General features: G+C 27.6%; 1 protein-coding gene across 3 annotated transcripts in view; it reads left to right on the plus strand.

Moving 5' to 3' along the window:
• LOC113552204 (E3 ubiquitin-protein ligase MYCBP2) overlaps positions 1-27,640 on the plus strand; it is a 271,715-nt gene that overhangs the window by 205,483 nt on the left and 38,592 nt on the right. For all 3 annotated transcript variants that reach the window (XM_026954950.1, XM_026954952.1, XM_026954951.1), the window contains exons 36-37: positions 24,888-25,110; positions 27,080-27,253. In XM_026954950.1, coding sequence (XP_026810751.1) covers positions 24,888-25,110; positions 27,080-27,253 — 397 coding nt within the window. The remainder of the gene's footprint in view (positions 1-24,887; positions 25,111-27,079; positions 27,254-27,640) is intronic.

The following is a 27,640-nucleotide window of genomic DNA, read 5'->3' on the forward strand; positions in this document are numbered from 1 at the left end:
AAAAAACAATCGCGACAATGAACGACGAAACGATTGATAACAATATCGGGTATTATAAATTATAATGATATGGAATCGCACACGTCAAAACGCGAAAAACGACGCGACGAAATCGGCCGAGCGCACACGAAACCACCAGCGCGTACCGAACAGCTGTTGAACCGTACACGACCGACGGACGCGCACTGACGCAGCGGCGACCGGTAGACGATTTTACACACGGTTTTGCTTTTACACACGCGCACGCACGTCTCGTTTTGTCGTATTTGCGTACAGCCGCCGCCGGATCCGTTTCTCCCACTCGAAAAACTGGTTTCGTCGCCCGCAGAAGCAGCAGCAGCTGTAAGCGCACACCGCCGCCGCCGCCGCCGCCACTGCCGAACGCCACCTCGACCGACCGCCCACGAACGTACGTACGAGACGACGACGAACGCCGCGCCGGCCAGACGGCTATTATGATTATACGGGGTGATCCATATTATTCGTCGTATATATCACGCTATTGTCATCACTAATTTCGTGTATTCCGAAGCAGAATATTACAGGTATTTTGTGTCTATAAAATAATAAAATTTCGGGCAAATAGTTAATTAATCGTGATGAATATTCAAAGTTAACAAGTGTGTTTTGTCGAGTTCCGCTCTACCATCTCCGCTCCGCACGACAAACCCTTAAACGTACTTAAATAAATACCCGTCCAAGATCCGATTGGGTAATATCACAGAATATCAAACGGCTATAATTCTCTGAAATAAGAAATTGAAAAATAATATTGTCATTACATAAAGTCGAATAAAAAAACAAATAGTATAAAATATTTATTTATTTTTGACGTCATAATTTTAACCTGACGATATGCAACAAAATATGTTTTCAAAAAAGTTATGATGAGTATCTTGCGTTGAGTAAGTCACCCGGTATTGTTATTTCATACGTACGTGTTGCATATATTGTATTATATATAGTATATGCGTTCATAGACATCACAGCTATAATCGTCGCCGTCGTAGTACACGCGCGTTACATATAATCGATATACACATGTATATACGTATAAAACACGATGCCCCTATAATACATACATTTTTTTATGTCTCGTTTTATTATTATTATTGTTGTTATTTTATTTAGTTTTTTTTTTTTTACGAGCTCTCGTAATTGACGGATTGTATTTCGGTGTGATGCGTTGAACGTGAAACGCGCACACTCTGCGCGTCGAAATATAATATCACATTTCTGTTTGTATACTTACTTTGTAGTCTACATTATGGTGGCGCGTTTGGAGGAGGGTTGAGGACGAAGTGTTTGGAGCGCACACATCGTTGCTGCGTTGCTATTGTTTACTCGCGTTTTAATTGCAGGTAGATACGTATATCTGTTGTCGACCGCGATGCTATAACACATGGACTAATCGTTTTTTTTTTTCTGATCATTCGAAAACTTTCAAAAGTTGACTTACAAATACTACCACACAAATACTAGATTTACAGGGAAAAGTACACTAAATTAGTTGCATAATTAAGTACGGTTCATGCCACATGCAGTATGGTTAACTCAAATTTGTGGTTACAAATTATTACGAATTGGTAACTAATTTGTGAAACCATTTTTACTTTGCGGTGCCAGGGTCATAACTCAAAACAAAAACCAATGATTGAAAATTAATATTAAAAATACGTCAGTTTATTATATTATATATTTAAATTATAAAAATAACATATTGTTGTCTACAGTCCCTCAAAATAAGTCATAACATAAACCGACCGAGTAATTATTTTATCAAATAACTAAATATTTCAAAAATTATTATTATTTTTTAATATATGTTTTACTTTCTTGATTTTTAATCAAGTAAGTATGCTAATTGAAAAGAAAAAGGTCTAAATTTTAAAACTTCAAGAATTTGTGTTAAATAGGTAAATTATAAAAATGTAACTCAATTGTAATGAGTAGGTGGATAATTAAGCTAGCTTTACCATAAACTTTTAATGAGAGAGATCCGATATTATACTAAAGCGATATAACGATTTGAATCCATAAAAACGTCGGCGGCGTGAAAAGTCCCAAAATTTCTATTTTCTTAACTTTTATCCAAAACTATTATAGCTAAAAAGTTAGTTGATAGCTCATTAAAAAGGGATTATCAAGTAAATACAGAATGTATTTTCAAAAAAAAAATATTACATTTTTCACAGTTAAAAAAATGGTTATTTTTTGCTAGATGTTCATTTAGCGTGGTAGATTACCGAAACTGGAGAACGGATTTTGTTATTTTGGGTCTTGTTAGATTCACATTGGCTAGAAGAAGTGCAGTGAAAATTTTCAAACCTTATTTTCAATCGTCAAGTCACTACAAAGCTATAAAGCTGAAAACATAAAAAAGCCCAATCAAATGTGAAGCTTTGTAGTGAATTATAAAAGATAAAGTTCTGAAAATCTTTACTGCAGCACTTTTCCTAACCAATGTTAATCTAACTAGACCCCTAACAACAAAATCCGCTCTCCGGTTTCGGAGATCTATCTTACTAAATGAAAATGAAAATAAAATACATTATAGTATTATATATACATATTGAATACAATTAATATATTTCTAAAAAATTAAAATCAAGAAGTTTACATGCCGATCTCTGACTTGGCAAGTGTTTTCACATACATTTAAGTCGTAATAAAACGAAACATTTAAAAATTATACATTTTTTACTGTTAACTATTTTTATCAGTTTTTAATTTTTTTAAATGTTTTAATGAAAACATAAATTTATAATTGTTTTTTTCAAATTAGAATACTTTCTTGGAATAATTCAATGTATATACATCGGATTCCTGACTTAAAGTTATAACTACCGGAGTGGAGTTTCACAGAGGCAATTCACAAAATATTGCCTCTCTCTCTAAATACTCAACTCACAAAAATTTTAAATATCTATTGATTATTAATTAACATCTAATTTTTGGGTATTAAAATACTCCGAATATTAGTTATTAAATAAAAATATTTCTGCATTTTAATAATATTATAAATGTATGATGTCGTTCAAACGACGGTTATAAAAATTAATAAACATATTTTTCATGACCAACAGTTATCAAAAAAAAAAAAAATATTTACAAAAATGTTAGTAACTTTTAAAATCATAGGTGTTTTATTATATTAAATACAGCACTTGGTAAATATTATCAAACATTCAAACATTTTTTTTTAGTATAGAATTTTTATAGGTATTTATTTTATTACCAACGCATTTAGAAATATCCAATAAATATTTTATGTTTATATTAGTTATAATGCATAGAAAAATATTAATTAATTTTTTTGCAAAAATTAAAAAAAAAAAAATCTTTTTTGTTTAAGTTAAGTAATTACCCTATTATTTAATCGGGAACATTGATTTTTCTTTTAGAAATTAAAAGTAAAAATTAAAGTAAAATGAATAGTAATTTTTTTTTTTTTAATTTTGATATAAGAGTGCTAATACCCACCTAAATTTGAAGTGAATAGTGTGAAATTAAAAATTAAATAAAATGTAGATGAAATAGATAAATTATACACAAATAACAAAAAAAGTACTAACGCCAAAAAAATATTATCAATAATAAACAAAATCAGGCAGTAAAAAAATAAAATAAAAACAATAAGTAACCAAATTCTATAGGTGGTAAAAATTATTTTTTTTTTTTTATTGCATCACGCTATATTAATGAACATGCAAGTCTAGTTTTTAAAAACGCACAATATCCTTACCCCATAAACAACTTAAAATGAAAACTACACGAAAACGGTCATCAATAGGTATTGCCGTAGCTTAACTTACTTACCATAATATACTTATATATTAAAAATTATTACTATTTTTTTTTTTTAAATATAAAGCAGGTGATTCCCGTGAACATTCAAACCTATTTATTTTATATTTTTACAGAATTCTCACTAATTTAAAATTAAATATTAAAATGGGCAAATAAAACATTAGAATGTTGATATCTATTATATAACACAGTAATAGCCACTTGTCTTCACTTTTTAGAAGTGAAAATACAAAGTACATTTTTTGAGTTTTAAATATGAACTAAACAACAATTGGCTGATTATAAAAATACATTCTAAAATGTTATTGTAAATAATGTAAACATCAAAGTATGCAAATGTATCTGTGAAACGATTTTTGTGAGTTTTAATATTATTGATTAAATTGTTTTCAGAAAAAATGATATAAATAGAACATTTACATAATCCATGTAATCTAAATGAATTTAATTACCATTTACTAATAGTAAATATAAACATACTATAACTTGAATGAATTTCAACTGCTTGCTACTATTATAAAGTATTCAAGTTGAATTTTGTTATTTGTACAAAACATATGCAAAAATAATTTTAATTGAACAATATTAGCAAAACAGTTTATCGTGAACTATTTTCTAATAGTTATTTAAACTTTTTATAAAATGTAATAAATATATCATTACGAATTACGAATAGGTGTAATGTATTTCAGATTATATATTTTGTATAATAACAAATAACTACAATATAAGTAACGTATACACACGAACGAATATTATGTTATATAATTTATATCGTTATATACTCATATATCATTATTTTAGTATACCTCTCTTGTAACTAAATAGTATAGGTAGGTACACGAAAAAAATCACAACAAACTGCAACTTATTAAAATTTTATTGCAACCAATACAACAAAATAATGAAATCCCTTAAAAATAGTTTGCATAATATTAAAATGTCGTTTGAAGTACAGCAAACATAAAACGAAGTGTATTTTTCAAAAGAGCTTTTTTTTTAATAATAAAAATTTTATTTATTATAGACTCGTTAACCTTTTCATCACAGTAAAAAATAAATTATAATTTAAATTACGGAACATTTTGTAATTATTATAATTACAAATTGTTTAATTAATAATTTTAAAAAAAAATGGGTGATTTATCAGCAGAGAATTCAATTATTATATTCTTATATACCTGTGTGAAGAAGATCATAATGTCGTGCAATAGAGAATTATAATGTTTAATTTTATATAACGTAATCGATTCTGACATAATATTATGTGGAATTCTTGTATTTTATTATAAAATAAAACACTAATATTACTTGTAGTATTTATATTATTTTGTATTAATATTACTATAATATTTGTTATTCTTATTTATTTATTTATTTATTTATTTATTAGTATTTCGATTTTATTTTGTGCAAATGATTTAAAATGAATTATCCTGAAAAAATATATTATACTTTTATATACATAATAATATGAGATGGGATATATACCGCCCTAATACAGTATATTATAATCATAGGATTAAGTTGACACGACACCAAGATTTTGTTGAAGTAGAAGCGACAATCAATGTTTTTGAGACATGAAAGATAATATATTCTATAGACTAGGTTAGTTTATCTACTTGTATGTGTATGGGTTTTAAAGGATCATATAATATACCTATACTACCTATATTAAAATTACATTATCATATTAATGAGTTGACACCATCACCAGAGCAATGTTATAGTTAGGCCGAAACTGAGAAATTTATGTAATACATAATATGCATATTGTATAGGTATATGCCGTGTAGAGTGTAGACCTATATATGTATAATATGATTTAATGTACTCATTTACATATATTATGAGAATATCATGATGAATTATGGGATATATATAGTTTGGACAGTGCATATGCGCAAAAATTGTAAAATTAAATGTCACTACCCATAGCTGTATAATAAATTTTATAATAATTTAATTAATGCATTACACATTAAATTGGTGAGTGGTGACATTACGATACAAGATGAAACGAATTATTTTCTCTTTTGAAGTGTATGAAGTGCGTATGTTGGTGTATTAATAATATTATCATTATATAGATGCATACTGTCAACTATCTTAATTGAACGTCAAAATTATATTATATTGAAAATTGAATTGAAGCTGAAACTAATTTTCTGGTTGTATACGTTTTTGTGGTATTGGAGGTAAACCCTTGTCCGCTTAATTATTTTAAGTGCCCGACAAAGCAATAAACTTCGATTCTATCAATTTAGACCTTACCGCAGTAAACAAATACATGCATTTAAATACCTGTAAATATGGCCGTTTTCTATAAAAACTGACGATCGAAACAGTATTTGTATATTTACAAGCCATAAATTGAAGTGATCTGTAATATGGTTGGTAAATAAACCTATACAAGTATTGACACCGAAATCATATATTTAAATATTACATTATAGGTAGTTTGAAAATATATAGGTATTTATAGTTTGTATATATTTGAGTATTAACAGTATGTATTTATGCATGAAAAAGTTCTGCAATTTACAGTATTATATAGAAACATAAATATAAGTATAAATATATTGGATTAATTCACACAAATAATACGTTAGGTTAGGTTAGGTTTAAAATAAAAATGAAATAGGTAATGATTTTTAATTTAAACGTAATAGGTATATTTTAAATATTTAAATTTTAGTTTTCTAAACATATTATAATTTTCAAAATATTATAGCTCTTTTTGAGTATCTTATTGATATTAGAAATATTCAACTTTTTTTTAAACGTTTTAATAAAAATGTTAACAAAATGAGAAAAAAACTTGCAAATTACCTACATTGTAATTTAATTTATTAAACAATTAAATGTAATAATTATTGAATTCTGAAAATTTAATACAAGGTTTCTTTTTTTTTTTACAAAAGTGTAAAGATCTAAAATACATGTTGGAACATTTGTTATATTCTTTAATTCTTTACACAAATATTAAACATTAATAGGTACATTATTATAAAATTTACCACCTCAAAAATGCAAACTCTACACTTTTCAATTACAGTCCAAATTATTAATCATTAATAAAATAACAAACAGCAGTTAATTTAAATATTGTCATTAATTATTTAATTTAAATGTACAGTTATTAAAAGCTTTTTTCCAATATACTTACAGTAAAGTATCGTTTAAATATATTAATAATTACTCTATAAATGTATGTATCTTTATTCATAAAATAGTATACTCAAGCCTCCGACATAGAAAACTTATTCATAAGGAATAGAAAATTTTCCCTGAATAATAGCTAATATCTTAATTTGATTTCTCCGATCACATTACAATAACAAAGCATAATTTATTTTTTTAGTTTTTATGGGCATTGATGTTCTAATTTTAATGAAATTGGATATTTTTATGAAAAATAATGATTCCCCACTAACAATTTTAGTTATTTTGTTGTAATTCGACAAATATTAATCGTAGGAACTTGAAACTTTTCACCATAACTCATATTTCTCATATTTTATATTTTAAATACACAACACAAATTTACTTATGGAAATACTAAACCGTATATTATAATTATACAACATTATTTTTAATCATAAGTTAATGACAATAATATTTATTATGATGAAATAGTATATAATTTTTGTCAAAAATTAATTAAACCTATTGTACTAGGTAATAATAATGATTGAGTAATAATGATAAAAACGATTAATAAAATATCCTTAAAAAAAAATCGTATATCATTAACAATATCGTATCATTGAATTTAAATTGAACAGATCTATCACAATGACACAATACTCTTTAAATCAAAAACAAATCTAGTGTATCTTCGATCAGAGAAAGATCCCTGATTTGTATTACTTAAAATCTATATTAGAAATATTTTATTAATTTTGTTTTTAAGCATTTTACAGTATAGTGTTTTTTATTATTGAAATTAACTAAATGATAATTAAATTAAAACATCAGATTTTATTCATAAAATCAAAAAATATAATAATTTAATTATCAATAAATTGGATCGAAAGATTTTTACATTGTATAAATCAGAGAAAAAACCTTTTGATTAAGCTGATTGAACTTGTTTAATTTTATAAGAATATTCACATATTTTATTTTATATTGTTATTGAAATTTTTGACAAATATATTAACGACAATATTACTGCTCTATATTTTACTAAAAAGAATAATACAATACAACAATACAATTGTCTATCCACGCTTATTTAGAAAACATATTTGTTTAATAGATTTAAACATTTTTGAATATTTAATTTTAACGACTATAATTAAAATAATAAAGTAATATGTATACTTATTAATTTAATATACATTGTTATAAATATAATACGATAATTATAAATATGTGGTAAATTAAAAAAAACACCATCAATTTAATTATAATAAAATATTATAAATAGCCAATAAATAAAACACATATTTGAACTTAGTAAATTTAGCTTAATTAAATAAATTAAATGCAACGAATTCGGTACACGAAATCGTACGTTCAAAATAAATTAAATAAATTAAGTTATAATAGTTACTAAATTGTGTTGAAGACACATTAAAGATGTCCCTTATGAATAACACTATATAACGATATTTACAAGTGCGTTGTAAGTTGTAACAAATTGGAAATGCATATACGACACAGGTACATTATTAAAATTATTAAGTTGGCATTAAGTGGGTAATGAAATATTGCTCGTTAAATGATATATGATTTATTTATGGATGTGTGAAGTAAATATAAATATAGGTACATACTACATACTCATAATTATCGCAATGATTAATAAATTACCTTCAGATTATATTATATGTTCATATTAATAATATTATTGGACACCTATCTACGTGTTTTTATTTATATACCGAGGTATAAGGAATTTTAATAAATAAAATGGCTGTAGGTACACTGCTGTAGACTAAAATATGAATTTATGTACAAATATTCACAAACATTTACCAAGTTTAAAGTTTTTGGATAAAAACAAAAATGAAAACTTAACATATTTTAATCACCATTTCATATGGGTAAGATCTGTAACACGGCAATTTGTTGAGGTAGTATTCAACAATATTGTATTTAATATCTTATTCAAAATAAAAATGTTAAAATTAATGTTTTGAAAATCAATGGCATTTTTATTATTACTATTTTGTTATTTTGATGTTGTCGTTTATTTGTGTGAATATTGTTTATTTATATCTATTAATATTGACGATCGACGAATGTTAATATTATAATATATCTGATAATGCTTAAATACAATAATGGTATTAGGTGATCATCATGACAAATACGAACAATATTATAATCTCGCACTCGTGCGTTCATCCAACATGCAAATTCCTGGTTTGATACAATACTGTGCTATGTTGTGATTCGCGGGTTAAGGATAATTTTTTAGATATATATTATTTATAAATATATACCTATATGTGTGTGTGTGTGTGTATGTAACAAGTAATAGTTAGGATGAAATGAACCTTTTTTTTTTAAATAAAATAGAACGTGTAATATATATCTGTGTGTATTACTGATGTAAGGTGTAGCTAAAATATATATACACACCATTATTTTCTACAGCTACACATTTGATTCATAGCGAAATCTCTGCTGCGAATACAAATCGTATCATGGCATCATTTCACAAAACATATTATATCCATATACATGTATAGTCATCCTACTCATCCTTATACTATACGTAATGTATAGTACATAGTATATACATATAATACATTATGGCCTACCCTTGAGAGTTAACCACATTAGAGATATATTAAACTTTTAGGCAAGTGTAAAATTGGTCCCGCACGTATCGTTCGACGAGCAACAGATTAGTCGTTATTTGCTGTTTAAACGAATTAAATGTACGTTTATTTGAAAACTGGTATTTACATTTTATATTATGTATATACGCGTGCCTAGATAGGGCACAATAATGAAATGCATAACAGTAATGTGATCGTTTATATAAACGTCTAAATGGCAAACTAAACAATATTACGCGTTGATGTGATTTGTATTTGAGCAATAAGTACGTTATAAACTATTAATAAAGTATCTATGTACACACAACACACATTATTGTACATAAATGTATAATGTGTATAATAATTATACTACGATTTAGAGATTGCGACTGTTAACATATTTTTATAGAGTTCCGTGTGCATACCACATTACATTATATCGTTGTTATAGTTCAAAGTTTATGTAAATTATATCGAGATAGGTGTGCTAAGCAAATACAATTGAATGATATAAAAAATATATACACTATATGTATTTTAAATAAACGCACAATTAAATATTTAACTCGTATACAATTTCGATTTATTGCGTTATAAAATCAATTGTTCAAAATCAGAATTCCAATAAGACATTATCATGGCCGTTATAGAAACTACATTTTTATCAAAACTGTTGTTAGCGTAGACTTAATTGTTATATTGAAATATATTTTTAGAGTTTTTTTTATAAAATCTCAAAATGTATTAATTTAAGTTTTTTAATAATTCATACAACATTTTGAATCAACGGTGAAAATTTACGTTTCCAAAACAAAGTATTGAGTCTGTTTCAAATTTTATACTTATACATTATGCCAATTATGATTATTTTTTTTGAGTATTCCAATTTTTTTAGATTCGATTATTTATTTTGATTCTTACGCTTGATGAGCTATTGCTATTGAAATACATTTTTCACATACAACTATATTTACCTACTTTTACACAATATATATGTCTGTTTATGTAGTATAACATGTATTATATTGTCATGTTTACATATAATTTGACGAAGAATTTTACTAGAAGTTTTCGGTTGGTTCGATCGGTGATATGTCAGGCGTTTGCAGTTGCGCTTTGATCATCGTAACTTTAAATTTTAAACTTGGTATTTGATCCGGATTATGGTTCGGCCTCTTTTCAGCTATATAAAGAAAACAAAATATCAAATTACATAGCAGAACGAAATTGAACGAACGGATTTCGTAATATTATTAAAACTAAAAGTACCCCAACGGGTAACGGAAAACAAGGGGAAATAATGGAAAACGTTTTATATTAAAGGTTTGCCAATAGGTGGCTATATACTAGCTACTATACTTATACGTCATCAATGAAAAGCAAAACATAAATATCTCATTTAAGTGTAACAATATATAGTGCCCAATTTTTCCGATATCCTATTATACTTATTATATAACTATAGTATAACTACTAAACTTGTATACTAATTATTATAGTATTATAATAATATATTATGAAAACCAGGCACGAGATATTATAATACATTTAAATATATTTATATAGTATTCACATACTACTAGTTTAATTAAATTCACAACATACACTTTAAAAAATACAGCTTTACGCGAAATTGTTTTGAAACGACTAAAACAGACTAAACAACAATAATTAAACGTGGTAACATATTTTATTTATGAATATTATTATGACTTAGACAGTTCACGGTTCGGTAGATAATATTCTACTCGTCATAAACTTAAGGTTGCAAGTCTTTTAAACCCATCTGACATATTATTTAACTTTGAGAAATTAAATGCATATGGTCCTTGAATACCGTAAGATATAATAATCATATTAAATGTAATTTATTTACGTTTTTTTGGTTCAGTATGAACCAATTTTTAAGAACCTTGTATGAAATTTTCAAGCTTTTTAGTGTTTTTATCAAAAATAATAAAAAAAAAATAAAAAATAAAAATTGATCCTGCGTATAAATAGCTCAAAAAGCAGAATAATACTGTTAAAATTATGTATATAGAAAACATTAAGTGAACACTTTGAGTTTGTTTTTCAGTATAATTATTCCGTTTTTTCGTCATTTTGTTTATCGTTTTTCCCGATTAATTTTGTAAGTTATAGAAAATGTCTGCTTTTGACCCTATTAAGTATAAACTAGATCCAAGTTTTTACTAAAACTACCCCTCAAATTTGAAAATCAAAGGCATTAGAACAGAAATAAAGCACATATACCATTGTAAAATCAATACCATTCATCAAGCCACTCAGTAACTAAAATATATATAACATTTAAGTCCCTCAGAGCTTAATATGATGTGTATATAATATTATAGTATTATGTATGTATATTTAATAAAAAAAAAAATAGTTTATTATAAAATTAGTAATACGAACATTTTAAAATTCGTAGATATTATAATATATTATATTGTGCAGACGGTTGTATATTAATGACGTGTATTGACTATTGACACGTAAAAACGTCTCCATGTCAATTGATCTCGTACTGTAAATTCACGTATTCTTATGATATTCAAGGCGGTGACATAAAACATTATTATTATTATTATTATTATTATACTTCAACGATGGGATCTCTAGCTAGACTTCTTCTTCGGCGTAATATCTTATACAAAACGGTTTTGGAACGTCGTTGCGTGCATTTTATTTTCTCCATTCGTCCACGTCCGTCGACGGTTTTTTTCTCATTTACACTCACATCACCGACCCCTTCGGTTGCTGTCGTCTCCGCGTTCATCGATCATCGGCAAAGGCGGTGCGGGGAAAAAAACCGAACGCGCCGAAAACCCCTATACAGATATTGTCGGCTGGAGGGGCGCCGACGACGCGACGTCCCGGACCGCAATAAGGGCGTGAGCGTGACGCTGACAAATAGTCAAATTGATCGGAGACGTGAGCCAATTTAAAAACCTCTCGTCTATTACGCCACCGCTTTTTCGGCCGGGCTTGTTATTTCTGTCGTTTATTTGCCTAAGGAAGTGTCGACCGAGTGTTGACCTGCGCCGTTTAGAGTTTATACATATTAATAGCAATATAATATTACGGTATGCTTTCAGGCGCTCCACAAATAATGTACAATATTCGTACTGTGTAAACGCGTGTACTGTTTCAAACGCTTTTCGAAATGATCGAAACGTTTCATAACGCTCATAATTCAAAACCACGTAAAGTGTGTGAATGCTTTACACTTAAATTCTTGCATATGTGTATAAATTAAACGATCTTCAGTTCGGTACAATAGCTCATACAGGGTTTATGCGGACGGATACGATTCTTGAAACTGTGTATAATTTTATCCGTTTTGCGATTTTTTTGTGGAAAATTACGCGGAAGTAATCGCCGATTGATCTGTATAATGTGCTTGTGCAACGACGCGCCTGTAAATTATATAATATTATGAGATTATTTACACGTCCACTTGGATGGATGTAAGACAATTGAGCTTCAACCAATGGAGCAACGCACACATATTAATCACTGTAAATGTATGTTCCGTATACATTCAGTAGATTTTCTTTTACAACGTCTGCTTCAATTTTTTTATGCTCTCAAGTCATTAATCATTTATTGCCGTACGGAATAGCGCTTTTACGAAAATTCCTATTACGGCAACGCTAAAACCATATTGTGTTGTTAAAATTAACATTATCGTAAATATACATAAAACCATTATAGACTTATTCTACTTACCATATTTGCGAATATTCCACAACCAATATTCCGCATTACGTTCCATTTTATTATCTACTACCATATATGTCCTATATATAGGGTAATGCAAGACATACACTTTGAAATGGATCCTTTCAATCTTGTCGATCAAATAATGTTCAAAAGTTATTTAAATCATTATTTAAGTCGATTTCATCATTATTACTTTGTAAATTGTAAGATTATCACGTACATAATATTTATATTGTACAATTAAATTTTATTATTATTTTCTTAGCAATTATATCAATTTTGTTTATTATCATTATTTAAAAAATTATTTTTGGATTTTAGTCCGTACATTATATATTTTTGGGCTACGGCGAAATGTCCCTGCGGTTAAACGGCCACGGTTATTTGTTCCGATTCGCACGCGAATATCGAACGATTTTGTTTTTCAAACATTTGTGAGCATATTTAAATTAAACCGTATTCACTCGTCACTTTGCTCGATCGCGTGTTAACCGTTTTTCCGACGGACAATGGTCTCAATCAACTGGCTTTTATCGGGCAATGTACGTAAAACGTGTTTCATTGAAACTATAAATATATATGTATTAATCGCGAGACTGCTACATCGTAATTGGAATTTATATCGTACATGAGATGTGATATCTCTGTTCCGGCGCATTCGAAAAGCACGGCTGTTTCTCGTATTAAAATATATCATAATACTGTGTCAATTGAATCTAAAAGCACGTAATGAGAAGTCATTCAAATTAGGAAATTCGTATTGATATATTATAATAATATTACATATAACAAGATTATTTATTTTTACGGATTCACCGTGCGTTAGTTCCAATCCTCCGGCTCGAAACGTTAACACGGATTGCATAGTCTATAGTGTGTGTGTGTGTGTGTGTGTGTGTGTGTGTGTGTGTGTGTGTATGTGTGTGTGTGTGTGTGTGTGTGTGTGTGTGTGTGTGTGTGTGTGTGCATCCCTGTAAAATATGTACACGAGCACTATTAATAATATTATCATTAATCATTTTATATTATAATTATATATTCACGAAGTGACGCATTTAACTATCTAAGACACTTGTTATTTAAAAAAAACATTGATGTTTTTTAATTTTTTGAAAATATTTCTTTTAAATAATTTTGAGTCGATATAAATCAATTGTTTTTATTGTTTTTAGAAACAAAAATACATTTTTACACTTTTATAACAAACGTTTTTTTACATATTCCAAGTGGGAAATTATTTTTTAGTATTTGTATCTATAAAATACAATTTAAAGTAATAGATTCATTTACGTAAATGTGAATTGCATTATATGGCAATCATTTAATATTATTATACTATAATACTATACATTTCAAAAATATCTAAAATAAACAAAAAACATCAAAATATGCACTAAAAGATGAAATATGTTATTAAAATTGAAAAATAAACCCTTAAAATAGAAAAATGTCAAAATATGCAAAAATATGCGCTAAAAAAGTTTCATTTTTTAAATTGTTATGTCATGTAACAAATTGTGTGTTTACTTAGCATATCATACGATCAACCAGAATAAATATGCAAATGCATACAAATCCGCGCTCCAAGTTTATTAGTATTATACGCTTATCTAAAGTATAGTAATACTTTTAAAACGTCAAATAATCGTTCAGTCAAAGTAAACTAAAGAATATTCTGCTTTGGAACAAGGAATTAAAAATACATTTTGTCATAAAAAAAAAAATTATAATAATAATAAAATAATAATGACGACAAAAATAGTAAAAAATATACCTGTTCATTTTTTTAAATAATGTTTTTTGCCCACTTAAGATTATATCTATATAGCATATTTTAAAACGTTAATAATATTTCAAATAACTAGCTTTTTATTACCATTAAATTTATCACCCGGAAAATTTTAAATTAATTTTGTTTGACGTATATTTTATAAGTTAGCTAAGTATAACTAATTTGACGACCAGGATTAAATTAAAAACTTGTACTTTAATTTCTAATATTATTGCCATTGCGGTATTTCACTGCGTACAGTTGACCTTTGTTCATCATATTTAAATTATATCGTTTTAATATGTATTTATTTTAAACGTATATATGTATATAAATAGTGATTAGTCAATAAATAATATTGTAGTACAAAAACATAAATATTTAAGTATTTTTTTTTTTTATTCGGCCTTATTACAAAATATTACTATTTACTAGTAAACTAAATTATTGATTAAGACTTTTTGATGACCACGTATAAAATATGTAGATACTGCAGCGTCAGCGCGAAACTGCAGTAGTTTCAGCTGCAAGATCGGTGCACTTAATTTATAGTTCCATGTTTGTTTGTTATATAAAGCCACGAGTGGAAATCCAAACAAATCTCTTGCGAGAGCGCTTGCGAAACGAGATAGAAAGGTTTACTGCAAATTTATCGGTGGTTTATTCATATAGTCGTAAACAATTTTATTATGTCCTGACCATTAAACGGGACACTTAAACGCGTGTAGATTCGTTTGAGTACGAAGAAACCAAAAAGTCTTTATCATCCATCCGATGACACAATATATATATAGGCGATGATTAATAAAACCATAGTATTGTTAGCTTTTTGCCGGTTAAAAAATTTACGAAAATGCGCATCAACGTTTATCCGCGTATGATATTATATTATCCATGCTTATAAAGGACATGTTTACACAATGCAACCATTTACGTCACAGTGTATATTATATTTGTGGCCACTATATAACGATACAACTTTTGCACTTTGCACTTTTTTTTGTGTCAATATTGGCACCTCCTAAGCGATTTGGGTGTCTGAAGTGAAATAAAAATACTTTTATGGAAGTTAAAAATAAATAAAAATAAATGTGTATTCAAAACCTAAATATAAGAAAGTATATAAATGCATGGAAATGTATTTAAATTTAAATCTCTCAAAATAAATCGGACAATTTCAAATCAATTATTGTTGGCAATAATAATAAACTTTTAGTGGTAATTAAAATAGAACAATTCTAATCGGTTTTCACGCTCTTGTATGTTGTCACCGATGAACTATTCGATAAATCCATAGTAAAACTTCATTATACTTTGTATTTACTTATATTATTAAAAACTCAAAATTAAAACTACATTAATAGATTGAGGAATAGAGCTCAAATACAATTTGATGTATCGGAATAATCGATGCATTATTGCATTGGTATACCTCATTAAGTATAATAGGATTAAAATATTAATGAGGTAAACCCTGTATAATTAATATATTATGTCTAGCTGTTTTAAATTCATACTTTCCATCATCATTTTTTTGTTAAAAATATTACACGTGTGCTCTTTTTGAAAATGTACTCCAACTATGAATTGCTATTCAATCATTCCAAATTTTCTTTTAATTTCTAACTAAATCGTTTGATTCTTTTATTTTGTTGAAGTATTTAACATTATAAAATTTGTGGTAAAAAAAAGAGTCAATGAACCTTCGATACTTAACAAACATTGCGATATAGGTAGAAAATCATAAATCTCAATATTATTGTACAACTTTCATAAAAATGACCATTTATCAGTAGATGTTTTCCTAGCTCCAAAATCGTTAATTTAAAAATATTATAGTAAATTCTTCTAGTAAATTTTTATTTTGATCTTTTTAAGATTTTGCATTGCACGAATCAAATAAAAAATATTATAAATGCCTAATAATATTCATACCTATTATTTATAATTGTTCTAAAAAGGAAGTGTCAAAATATTCATATAATAAGCTATGATAGCTAGTTTTAATAAATTCGTTGTCGTCGACACTATTTTACAACTCCACGGATATAGATAAATATCCAGGATAATTCGTATTTGTACTTACAGTTAACTTTAAAATGAATTAGTTGTACTTATCTCAATAACTTAATTACTATTTTTTACTAAAATTGTCTTTTTTATTCCACTATTATAGTACTATATGATAATTGTTGCTACATACAATGAAACATTGTCTGCCTACAGACTTGTCACCTGCACGGCTTATTACACCCTCGAACCCGCAGGAGCCACAACAATATTTGTTTGTCTTTTGCCGTCACGTAAATGCATAATAATAATAATAATGATGTAACGAACGCATAATGACGTCGATTTGTAACTTGAGGCGTGGCAGACTTGATAGGAGTTATACGCGGGCGGTATAATGTTCTATAATGGATCGACCCCATTTGGGAATAATAATAATATTATTAACATTAGAGGTATCCTATAATGTACCTCAACGGTGGGATTATGGTGTGAATGAGATTCGACCACAACCGTGGTTTACATACATATACGATAACATCATCGCAGCTGTTATTATTATTATTATTATTATACATATATCGCACTATAGTTTTAGTGTCCGCAAAACGACGTATATAATATACACTAAATGTATATGTCAATAAAAGGCAATGTGTGTGTATATATGTGCATGTGTAAGTGATTCACAGCCAAGTTTATTGCACTCGTGGTTTTGACATAGACCACACCGATAATCGAGGATGTGTACACCTCGATACCAAATACTGGTGACTCATAAAAAGAATAATTGGCTAACGAAAAATTAATATTTATTTTTTTGTTTCTAAAGGGTAGCCATTGATTATACATACCATATAATAGTTGTTATAATTGTAGACCCGTACATTATATACGTATTTTGGTAAAAAACACCGAAATATAAAATAATATGTTAAAATATGAGTAGTTTAAATTGACAGAGTTTAAAACAGGATAAATTCGCTAACTCGTTAAATTTGTCGCGGGCAACACCGTGCAAGATGAGTTACAATAAATAAATATTTCTACTACACGAAATCGAAGAACTGAAGCAACTAAATAATGTTTGAACATGATCCAAATTCACACAATTCTAGTTCGATTTTTATAAAAATGTCGTCAATTGATCCAGCAAGATCCGCAGTAGATATTAAAAAAAAAATAATAAAATAGTAATAGGATAAGTAAATTAGTATAGGCCCGTATTTTATATTTGGCCACAACAATCCAATTAACTATATTAAAAATCTGTATAGTTTACATTTGTCGGGGCTAAGGGAGTGCTAAATCCATACGTATTTAATTTATCACAAACATCGCTAGTAGTAGTATATATATCACGTATTATACAATATCGTCGCCAATCGAATATACTATGATAACAATATATATTCCTCTAATACATTTCCTCCTCGCGACCGCATTAATCGCATTTAATTTGTTACTAGCACGCACACACGCAGTGTGCTCGTTCATATAGGTGTATATATAGTCACTGTTTCACATCGTGGAGTTACAAAACCAACCCCCAAACCATCCCGTCTAAGGGCCACCATATTATCTGAAACCCGATGAATGGCACGCGCAGAAAGAGATATATTATCGTACGAAAATGTTTATGTGTGTGCGTGTATATACAATGTAGTTTTTATACGACTTGACGTTCGCCCAAGCACCACCCCTGTCGCCCTTCAAGATTTGTGCAAATGGAAAACGTTCAGCCGGGAAATCCAATTACAAAAACCACTATTCAATTGTCTAAAGGTCTTTGTGAACAGAGTCCGTTGTTTTCCCTAAACTAATCTCGAAAATTTATTAGTTATTTTTTTGCCGCTTCATTCCAAACTGTTGCCAGATTACGTTATTATTATTATTATTTTTATAGTATACAAAAATGTGTATTTATAATATACATTTACACTATTAATTTTTTTATACGGTTGCCATTACGCCATAACGTAGCTGTTGTAAATTCTACTTTAATACGACCTTAATGTGCAATATGTTATTTATATATTATAAATTATAATATTCCATGCTTTTCAATTAAACCATAATGCATACAAAATATAAATACATTTGTGGAATTAATATAGGTATATTTACTATTTAGTTGTTTTATTTTCTGTCAGAATAGGAACTCCTACTAAAACAAAAAACAAATTACGGTTATGTAATTCGGCATCGTGTCAAACATTATTTTTTGTTTTGTTTTGTTTTTTTTTTTTTTTAAACAAATTACATATTATTATGTTGCAAGAAAAAATAATTATAACATTATCACCGATAATAAAACTATACACCTTTGCCGCTACGTAATAATAGCAAGTTACATAGTTGTTTACCAAAGTCTTTCGATGTTTGAAAACCAACTAAATTCAGTATGAAAAAAAGAAAAAATTACTGTTATAACTGAGATTTTAAATCGTCATTCAAATTATTGAGTATATTTTAGCTAACACTTCGAATCACGAGATGGTGTGATGATACGTCATAACACTATAGTCGCGTATACAATATACGCATATTACGTCCTGTAACTACTTTGATATCTATCGTCGACTGGTAATTTATTATGTAGACTATGTGTTGTACGCTGACGTGTAGATTGCCTACCGTTGACACACACGCATTATAATATATATATATATATATATATATATATATATATATGTAGATCTTTTTTTGTCTTGGCCTTACACGAATAATTATAAATTATACTCGTTGTTATGTCTACGCGCGGTTTCAGCGTTGACTCTCTTATAGCCACACACGATTGGCGCGGGTTTTCCTAACGATTTCTACAGCCCTGTTTATAGTTATTATTATTTCATTGGATAAAAAAACAAAAACAAAACAAAACACGCGCGAATATATATTTAACATATTTATGTAGTATTAAACTATTTTTTAATTTGTTGTCATCGTTAATTATGACGATTATATTTATTTTTAGATTTTGAAGTAGTGTTCATTGATTGCTTAATGTTAGGTTTACGTATTATAATAAAATTAATAACCCATATATTATGCAAATACGAGTGATATAATAATTATAATTTACAATAATAATTCACCATTATAAATTGGAATAGTATATGAAGTTTCATAATAATTCATCATAATAATATTACGAGTAAATATTAATTTTGCAAGAATTTCACGATTTGAATTTTGAACGCCTAACAAGTCTTTAGGCCGTTGGGTAGTTGAAGGGAATAGTGTTATACTCCTAAACCACTTCTCCCTACGAGTGAGATTAGAAGACGAAAAGTACTTCTACGTTCATACTAATATGTATATATGTATATAAGTATATAACCACGACTCTCGACTTAAATTATTCAAAGTGTTTGTATCCTTATTAAACTCTATAATTCACATATGCGTGTTATTAAGTCGAATTCGTAATACTGGCCCGCAGTAAATAAAATGTACAATAATAATACATACTCGGTGCGAACACGCATATCCTGTTATCTATAAACACGCAAAATTGCTATAGTGTTATATCACTTACGTATATATTACTTATTTTTAGTTATTTATATTCATTTCCATCTTGAACATCGTTTTTGTCACTTTTCGTCCTTTCACAATGGCGGCTCATTGTGATATTGATAAAATACGATCTTTTTTTGTAACCTATACTATTATATAATAATAAAAGTAAGCCATAGGACAACCAAAATAGTAGCCCAGTTTATATCCTTCGATCTACAATATAGGTATATTATAAAATGCGAGAGTAAGCTATAATATATTTTCGAGATACTTCTCCAAACGCTATATCGCTGGTTTATTTTAGAGCTATCTTTAACACGGAACGTACTTTTACAATAATATATAGGTACCCGTATTATAATAAATTTTGATTTCAAGGTTAACCGTATTTAAATACGATTATCATCATTACCGAATAGGTAGTCATATTTTCCGATTTATTAAACAATCGCCAACACGATTTATATCGTTTATATCGTACATGGATATCCAAATCAACAACGATTTTTAGCATAATCGTTGAATATTATAAATAAATATGTATGCACTGAGCGTCACACGTACGTGCGTTTTGCAAATTATCGTGTTCGGAAAATATAATACATATTATACTGAATAATTTTAAGATCCATTTCGAACAGTGCAAACATAATACATTACGTATATAGTTATTAGCACTAAATAGTATATCACATTAACATACATATAAATAATATTCTATATAGGCGCAATAAAATATAAATCACGCACGTTCCAGTCGACGCCCATTCATTTAAATAGGTGTATATATATCTATAGTGGTTTGGTTATAACTATTTCGATTCAACCGTTTCATTCGTTTTGTATGTCTGATAGATATTATTCGAACGGTATTGATTTCGAATGGCGGAGTATTTATTTTAAGTTTTTTTTTTTTTATGAGCAATTAAAAAATATAAATCACTAATACGAATCGCTAGTTGACTAATTTTTATGAATTGATCAAATCAAACAAAGATAAAAAAAAGGAATAAAATTATTCATTCTGTTTTAATACTCACTATTTTTCATGCATAAATTTACTTCCAAACTTTTATTACACTTTATATTAATATACATCATAATAATTTTCCATTCGTTCGTATACAAAATTATTCAAACTTATTACTTAAATTATACACGCTATGTATTACGTATATATTATGTACATAAATATTACTATAGCGTTTAAAACGAGAGTAGCTTAAAACTGAATAGTTTTTAATTGTAATATTATATAACATTTTAGTGAATTATTATTCAGTAAATATAAGTACGTAATTACTTTTAAGTTATAATAACTACAAAATACAAAATATATATCGTCATTGCATGATATAATATACATACGTGTATTCTATATATGCATGAAAATATATTTCATATACAGCCATCACCTAATCTGTAACATACATATAGGTATGAATAGGTATTATGCTTATATATACTTGTACTTATACAGTTATATTTATACGACAATAATTGTCATACACTCATATATAAGTGTTTGAGCCATTATTAAAATATAATTAATATTATAATCATTAATCAATACCTAACAGATGGCCAATGTATGTTATATACATTTTTCTATAAGTACGCATTTAAAAATTAAAAATAAACGAAATTAGGTGATACATAATTTGTGCTGTATGCGTAGAATTATGAACTCATAATAATAACATTTTTGTTACTAATCCGAAACGATAACGATATAAAATATGGTTGGTACAATTATAATAATAGTAACGCGAAAAATGATACTATTATAAAATGTACGAATTAATGAGTGAAAAATGCCCGGAGACAATATTATATTATTGTTAAAGTTTACCGTAATTATTTTTTGTCTTTCGATATTGTTTTGCAAACTTCCATCTGGTAGTGGACTGGCTAACCTAACCTTATGTAACTATAATACGCAGTGCAAGTAATTTCATGAGAGATCGGCTTTCAGTCGGTATATATAAGTACAATATTACAATACCATAAGTTTATTATAAATACATTCTAAATTATTAACGAAGTGATATATGTATTTTTTTATTTTTGTGTCGTCACACTTTTTAGTTTTCATAGTAAATAGAATACTTCGATTTTCACTTAAGGGTGATTCTGATAGCAAATCGGATCCAGTTTGTATTTTAGAAGAAGAAACATAATTAAAAATTCTTTGTACTATAACAAATAATAGAGCCAATACAGGATTAACATAAAAATAAAATACCTACGTTTGGTTATTAAAAAAGTTGTTCGGTAACAATAGTTACCAAAAAGTTAGACCAACTTCGCTCATAATCGTTTCTCATCACATAATATCATAAGTAATTTATCATTGAATTTAAATTTAATATATCCTATTTTAGTTATACTGACTTAATGACGTAGTACACTCGAGACCTACAAGTGTATAACCGAGCGGTTAAAAATACTGTTTATTGATTTATAAATGTAATATTTTTACATTTATACAATTATTTAAAATGATGTCATACTATGAGAGCTTGCACAGCATTAAGGTTTACGAATTGTACGAACTTATTGATTTTATCGCATTACCATATTATATTATGTTCATATAATAATATAATATTATCAACTGCTATGTTATAATCGTCTATGTTATTTCGTATTTATTTATATCGGTTTCCAAAAGTTCTTTTATAAAATGTAAAGACCGTTTTATGGTCCCGCTTTCGGGTGACTCAGGTACGCGCATACAATATATCATTCTAAAACATACAATGCGTGACCTATACCTACGCACTTTTTGTTTACACCATAGTTGGAATAGAAAACATTATATTTTGTATGCGATAAAATAATCGTAAAACACCCGCCGATACGTTTAAATCCGATAACTGGTAGTAGGGCACCAGCCAAAATACGGACGCAAATTGGGCGTTTTAATGTCAAACTACACTTGATTTATTTTCAAACACTATGCGCGAAAGAGACACAAAGACAAATATAAAATACAAAAATATAAAAATTTCGTATAACGCGTAGTCGTCTCTCTCGGCGATGTGGGCGCGTGCACCGTGAATAACAATATATTGGCAGTTCAAAGACGGTATTATTATAGTTGATTTTTATTTTATTATTCAGACAACATTTTTTCAAATATCGTTTTTATATTATGATGAACTATAATTTTTCTTTACACGACGACGGCGCAGCGTTTTCTCGCTCTTATCTTCTCTTCTTAGAAATGTTGAATGATATAAAACAGTCAGTGACGATATTTATATATATATATATATACATTATAAACAATATACGCATGTTCTGCCATTAAAATAACGAGGTAAATAATATATGACACCGTGATACCTACTTTTTAGTATTTTTCTCTCTATTTCTCTCTTATCAGAATAATTTTTACGTTATTATCCTCATTGATGAATGTACTGTTGTTCAAATGTCACATAATAAACATTTTAAAATTTTTTCTACTGACTTGTCGAACCACGAGACGATGTGCTTGTCATATAAATGTTACAAGCAGCACAATAGCTTGTGCTAACAAAAAATATTCATATATATTATAATATATAATACGGTACTACGTACATTATCGTCCTTGTAAACAATTCTATTCTCATTGAAAGCACTAGTCAATATATGATATATCTACCTAGTATCGTAGTATAACTTATTGTTTATTTCAAAATATTTGTGTACGTATATGAAACGGAAAATCGACGTCGTAATCGTTGTGTACAAAAAAAAAAAAAAAAGAAAGACGAGAATAGATACACGTAAATATCAATATTCGGTTATTTTTTTTATATTTAGTAAAATATTTCAAGAATAGTGGTTTTTAATTTACATTAACGTAATAACTGAAAATATATATTAATCAAAGTTATGGTCTTGTACAATATACACAGTATGGTATAACGTGTTTCGAAAGATTTCTAATTTTTAGTTTAGAATTTTTAGACTATTCGTATTATAATTGTAGTTATAATTGTTTAGTGTTTTTTGGAGGGATTGGTGTAGTGAAAAAACTAAAGAGGGGTAGTTGAAGAATTTGCGGGTTTTGGAATATTTGGAGCTGTTAATTTAGAAGACAAGAACACATATTATACCATGCAAAATACCATATTGTAACAATTAAACAATGTTGAATAATACTATATAGTACGATACAAAAAAAAAATAAATACAATCGTCTCTTTGTTTATGTTACAATATTAGAATATACTTTTTAATTCGTTCTTTTTGTCGTATGTTTACAGCGTGGACGGGAACGAAAACCGTTTTCTCAGGGAATTTGTGGCTTGTGCGCCGCACTCGGCCGGTTGTCGTCTGGCCAGATGGCTTCAACCAGAGTCAGTCATCGAACCGGATTCGTGTGAGCTTTCGCTGTCCACGGCTGAGGTGCGGTGTGGATGGCCTGCCAAATTTACCGTTCGAACGCGTGACCAGTACGGTAACCTAGTTCAATCGATCGGATTAAAGGTATATATATATATAAACGAGCTTATCATGATTGTAGGGCTGTAAATGCTTCAAATGAAAAATTGAATAATAGTTCAATTTTAGTATAAATGTTTAGAGAGAAAGCTGAGAGATCATGAAATTTAAAATATATTCTAGTGATTCCTAAAATTTAAAAACATGCTCGATCTCATAATTGCAAATTTATTAAAAATAACTTTTAATGAAACATAATATGTTGTTATAATTTTTTTGTTTGTAATACAAACTGAGTGATAATTGAAAATAAATTAATTTCCCAGAGATTTAAAAATAAATTTTAATATTTTTAACTGAAATACCTATAACATTTTAATTATTTCAGTCATTTATAGTATTGAAAAATATTAAAAACAATATCAGTGCTAACATTACGATGATATTTTTACGGGGTATTTAGTACGGTGCTTTAATAATTTTAATATTAATACCTGAATTTAATAACGAAATTACTATACTTATTTAAATTGTAATAACGTATTGAACAATAATTTAATATTTTATTTATTTCGTTAAAAGTTATCAATTACCTATGTTTCATTTAAATACTATGTATATTTTAAGAGTGTGCTAATAACAGATTTTTGTCAGTCAGCTGTATCATAGTATTTGCAGAAATCGAATACATTATTATTAGTACGACCGTATGTCTATATGCGCTAGTATGGTATATTCATAATTAAGTAAATCAGGGAATGTTAACGTAACAAACGTTTTATAAGTATCTAATTTGTATTAATCAATTGTTACCATTTTATAATATATATATATTTATGTATATATGAAAGGATGAGTGCATATTTCTATTTATTTCCTACTCATTTTTTCACCACACAAATAAGGCATCGAGTTAACGGTACATCGATACTATTAGCAATATAAAATCAAGTAATCAATAGGGAAAATAGTAACCTATTTAATTGAGGTTTGGTAATTTACAAGGGTTAACAAGACGTATATATCTTTTGAATGTGATTTCGTTTACTGCTTTAGAAAACCATTTAATTTATTAATTATTATTATAACTTTACTATTTATGTTAACATTTCATTCAAATTTTAAATTAGTGTTAAATAAGTCATTAGCAAAAGCATAATGAAATTTTGCGGGTAGCGTTGAATACAATTCTATGAAAAAGGTTTTAGCGAATTTAATTTTCATTTAATAATAATAGTAATAGCGATTAAATACGTTTAACATTTAATTTACGCTTGGTGTATTTTTATTTTTAGTAAAACTTATTTGTTTTGTAATTGAACGGTAAAAATTCTATTTTCAATTTAAATTAATAATAATTTTTTATCCAAACTTTAATTAGTATTTAACACACATATAATACAATAGTTAATTAAATCGGAAAAAAAAATAACGTTCATTAAGTTGTTGAAAAACCTTAACTATCCTATACTTACGAAAACTTTTGAGCTCGCTTGCAATATTACAGCAAGTTATAAGTATAATATATCTGTTTCATCATTTATAAGTGCATAACAGCTTAAAAAAAAGTTATATTATTATTTTATACCTATTACATTATATAAACTTGATTAATATATGCATTTTACGGTAATAAAATTGATTAATTCTGAGCACCTACCGGTTATTAAATTGATTGACTTTTTGTAACAAGGTTATTTGAACATGCATGGTAATAATAATATAATAAAATACCATTTCGTATTCATCGCCCGACCGTGCAACATATATGTTTCTTATAATATCGCGTTTTAAATAACTATGATAATACAACGTAAACAAATTTAGGTATAATCTGAAAGGATTTGCGGATCTTTTTTTATTCCTAATGAATAATATATTGTAGTCGTACGTTTATTTACTGTTAAGTTGAATCAGACATTTCAGTGTTCTATACTAGATAATTATGTTTATATAGCATATTATGTGAATTAATACTATAATAAATTATTGCTCAACACTCTAAACACAACAGGTGGAATTCTTCACTCAATCGAACTGCAAATCCAAAGCCAACCCATATATAGACATTTGTTCCGGTACGGTGGATGACAAGTATTTCGGAGGACATCCTGTGCCAAAAACGTATGTCCCGTACGAGGCGGTCATCAAGGAAAAATTCAGATATCAAACTATTACATTTATGAAAGTACGTATTTATGATTAAATAACAAAATTATAGTTAGAACAATTGTATATTGCGTTTAGTTATTACTGTCGGCGATTTAATGAAAACTCGAACCATGTTATTGTGTACATATTGTTATTTTATCTCAAGGAAATCTATCGAAACCTTATTATTTTAATGCGTTTGGTCTTGTTGGACTCGCGTAGACGTACAATATTTGCTATTTGCGACGGCAGCGGATTATAATGATAATTAATTAAGTCCGCGTTTAATCAGAATAATTACAGCTTAAAGGTTTACTGCTCGGCGTGCATACAACTATAACAGCGCCAAACAAAAAAATATATATTTATTAATTCCGTCTGTAATAATCATCATACCTATATGCAATACAATAGTGTTTATATT

This window comes from Rhopalosiphum maidis, chromosome 2 (genome assembly GCF_003676215.2).
Source record: "Rhopalosiphum maidis isolate BTI-1 chromosome 2, ASM367621v3, whole genome shotgun sequence".
NCBI classification, from domain to species: domain Eukaryota; kingdom Metazoa; phylum Arthropoda; class Insecta; order Hemiptera; family Aphididae; genus Rhopalosiphum; species Rhopalosiphum maidis.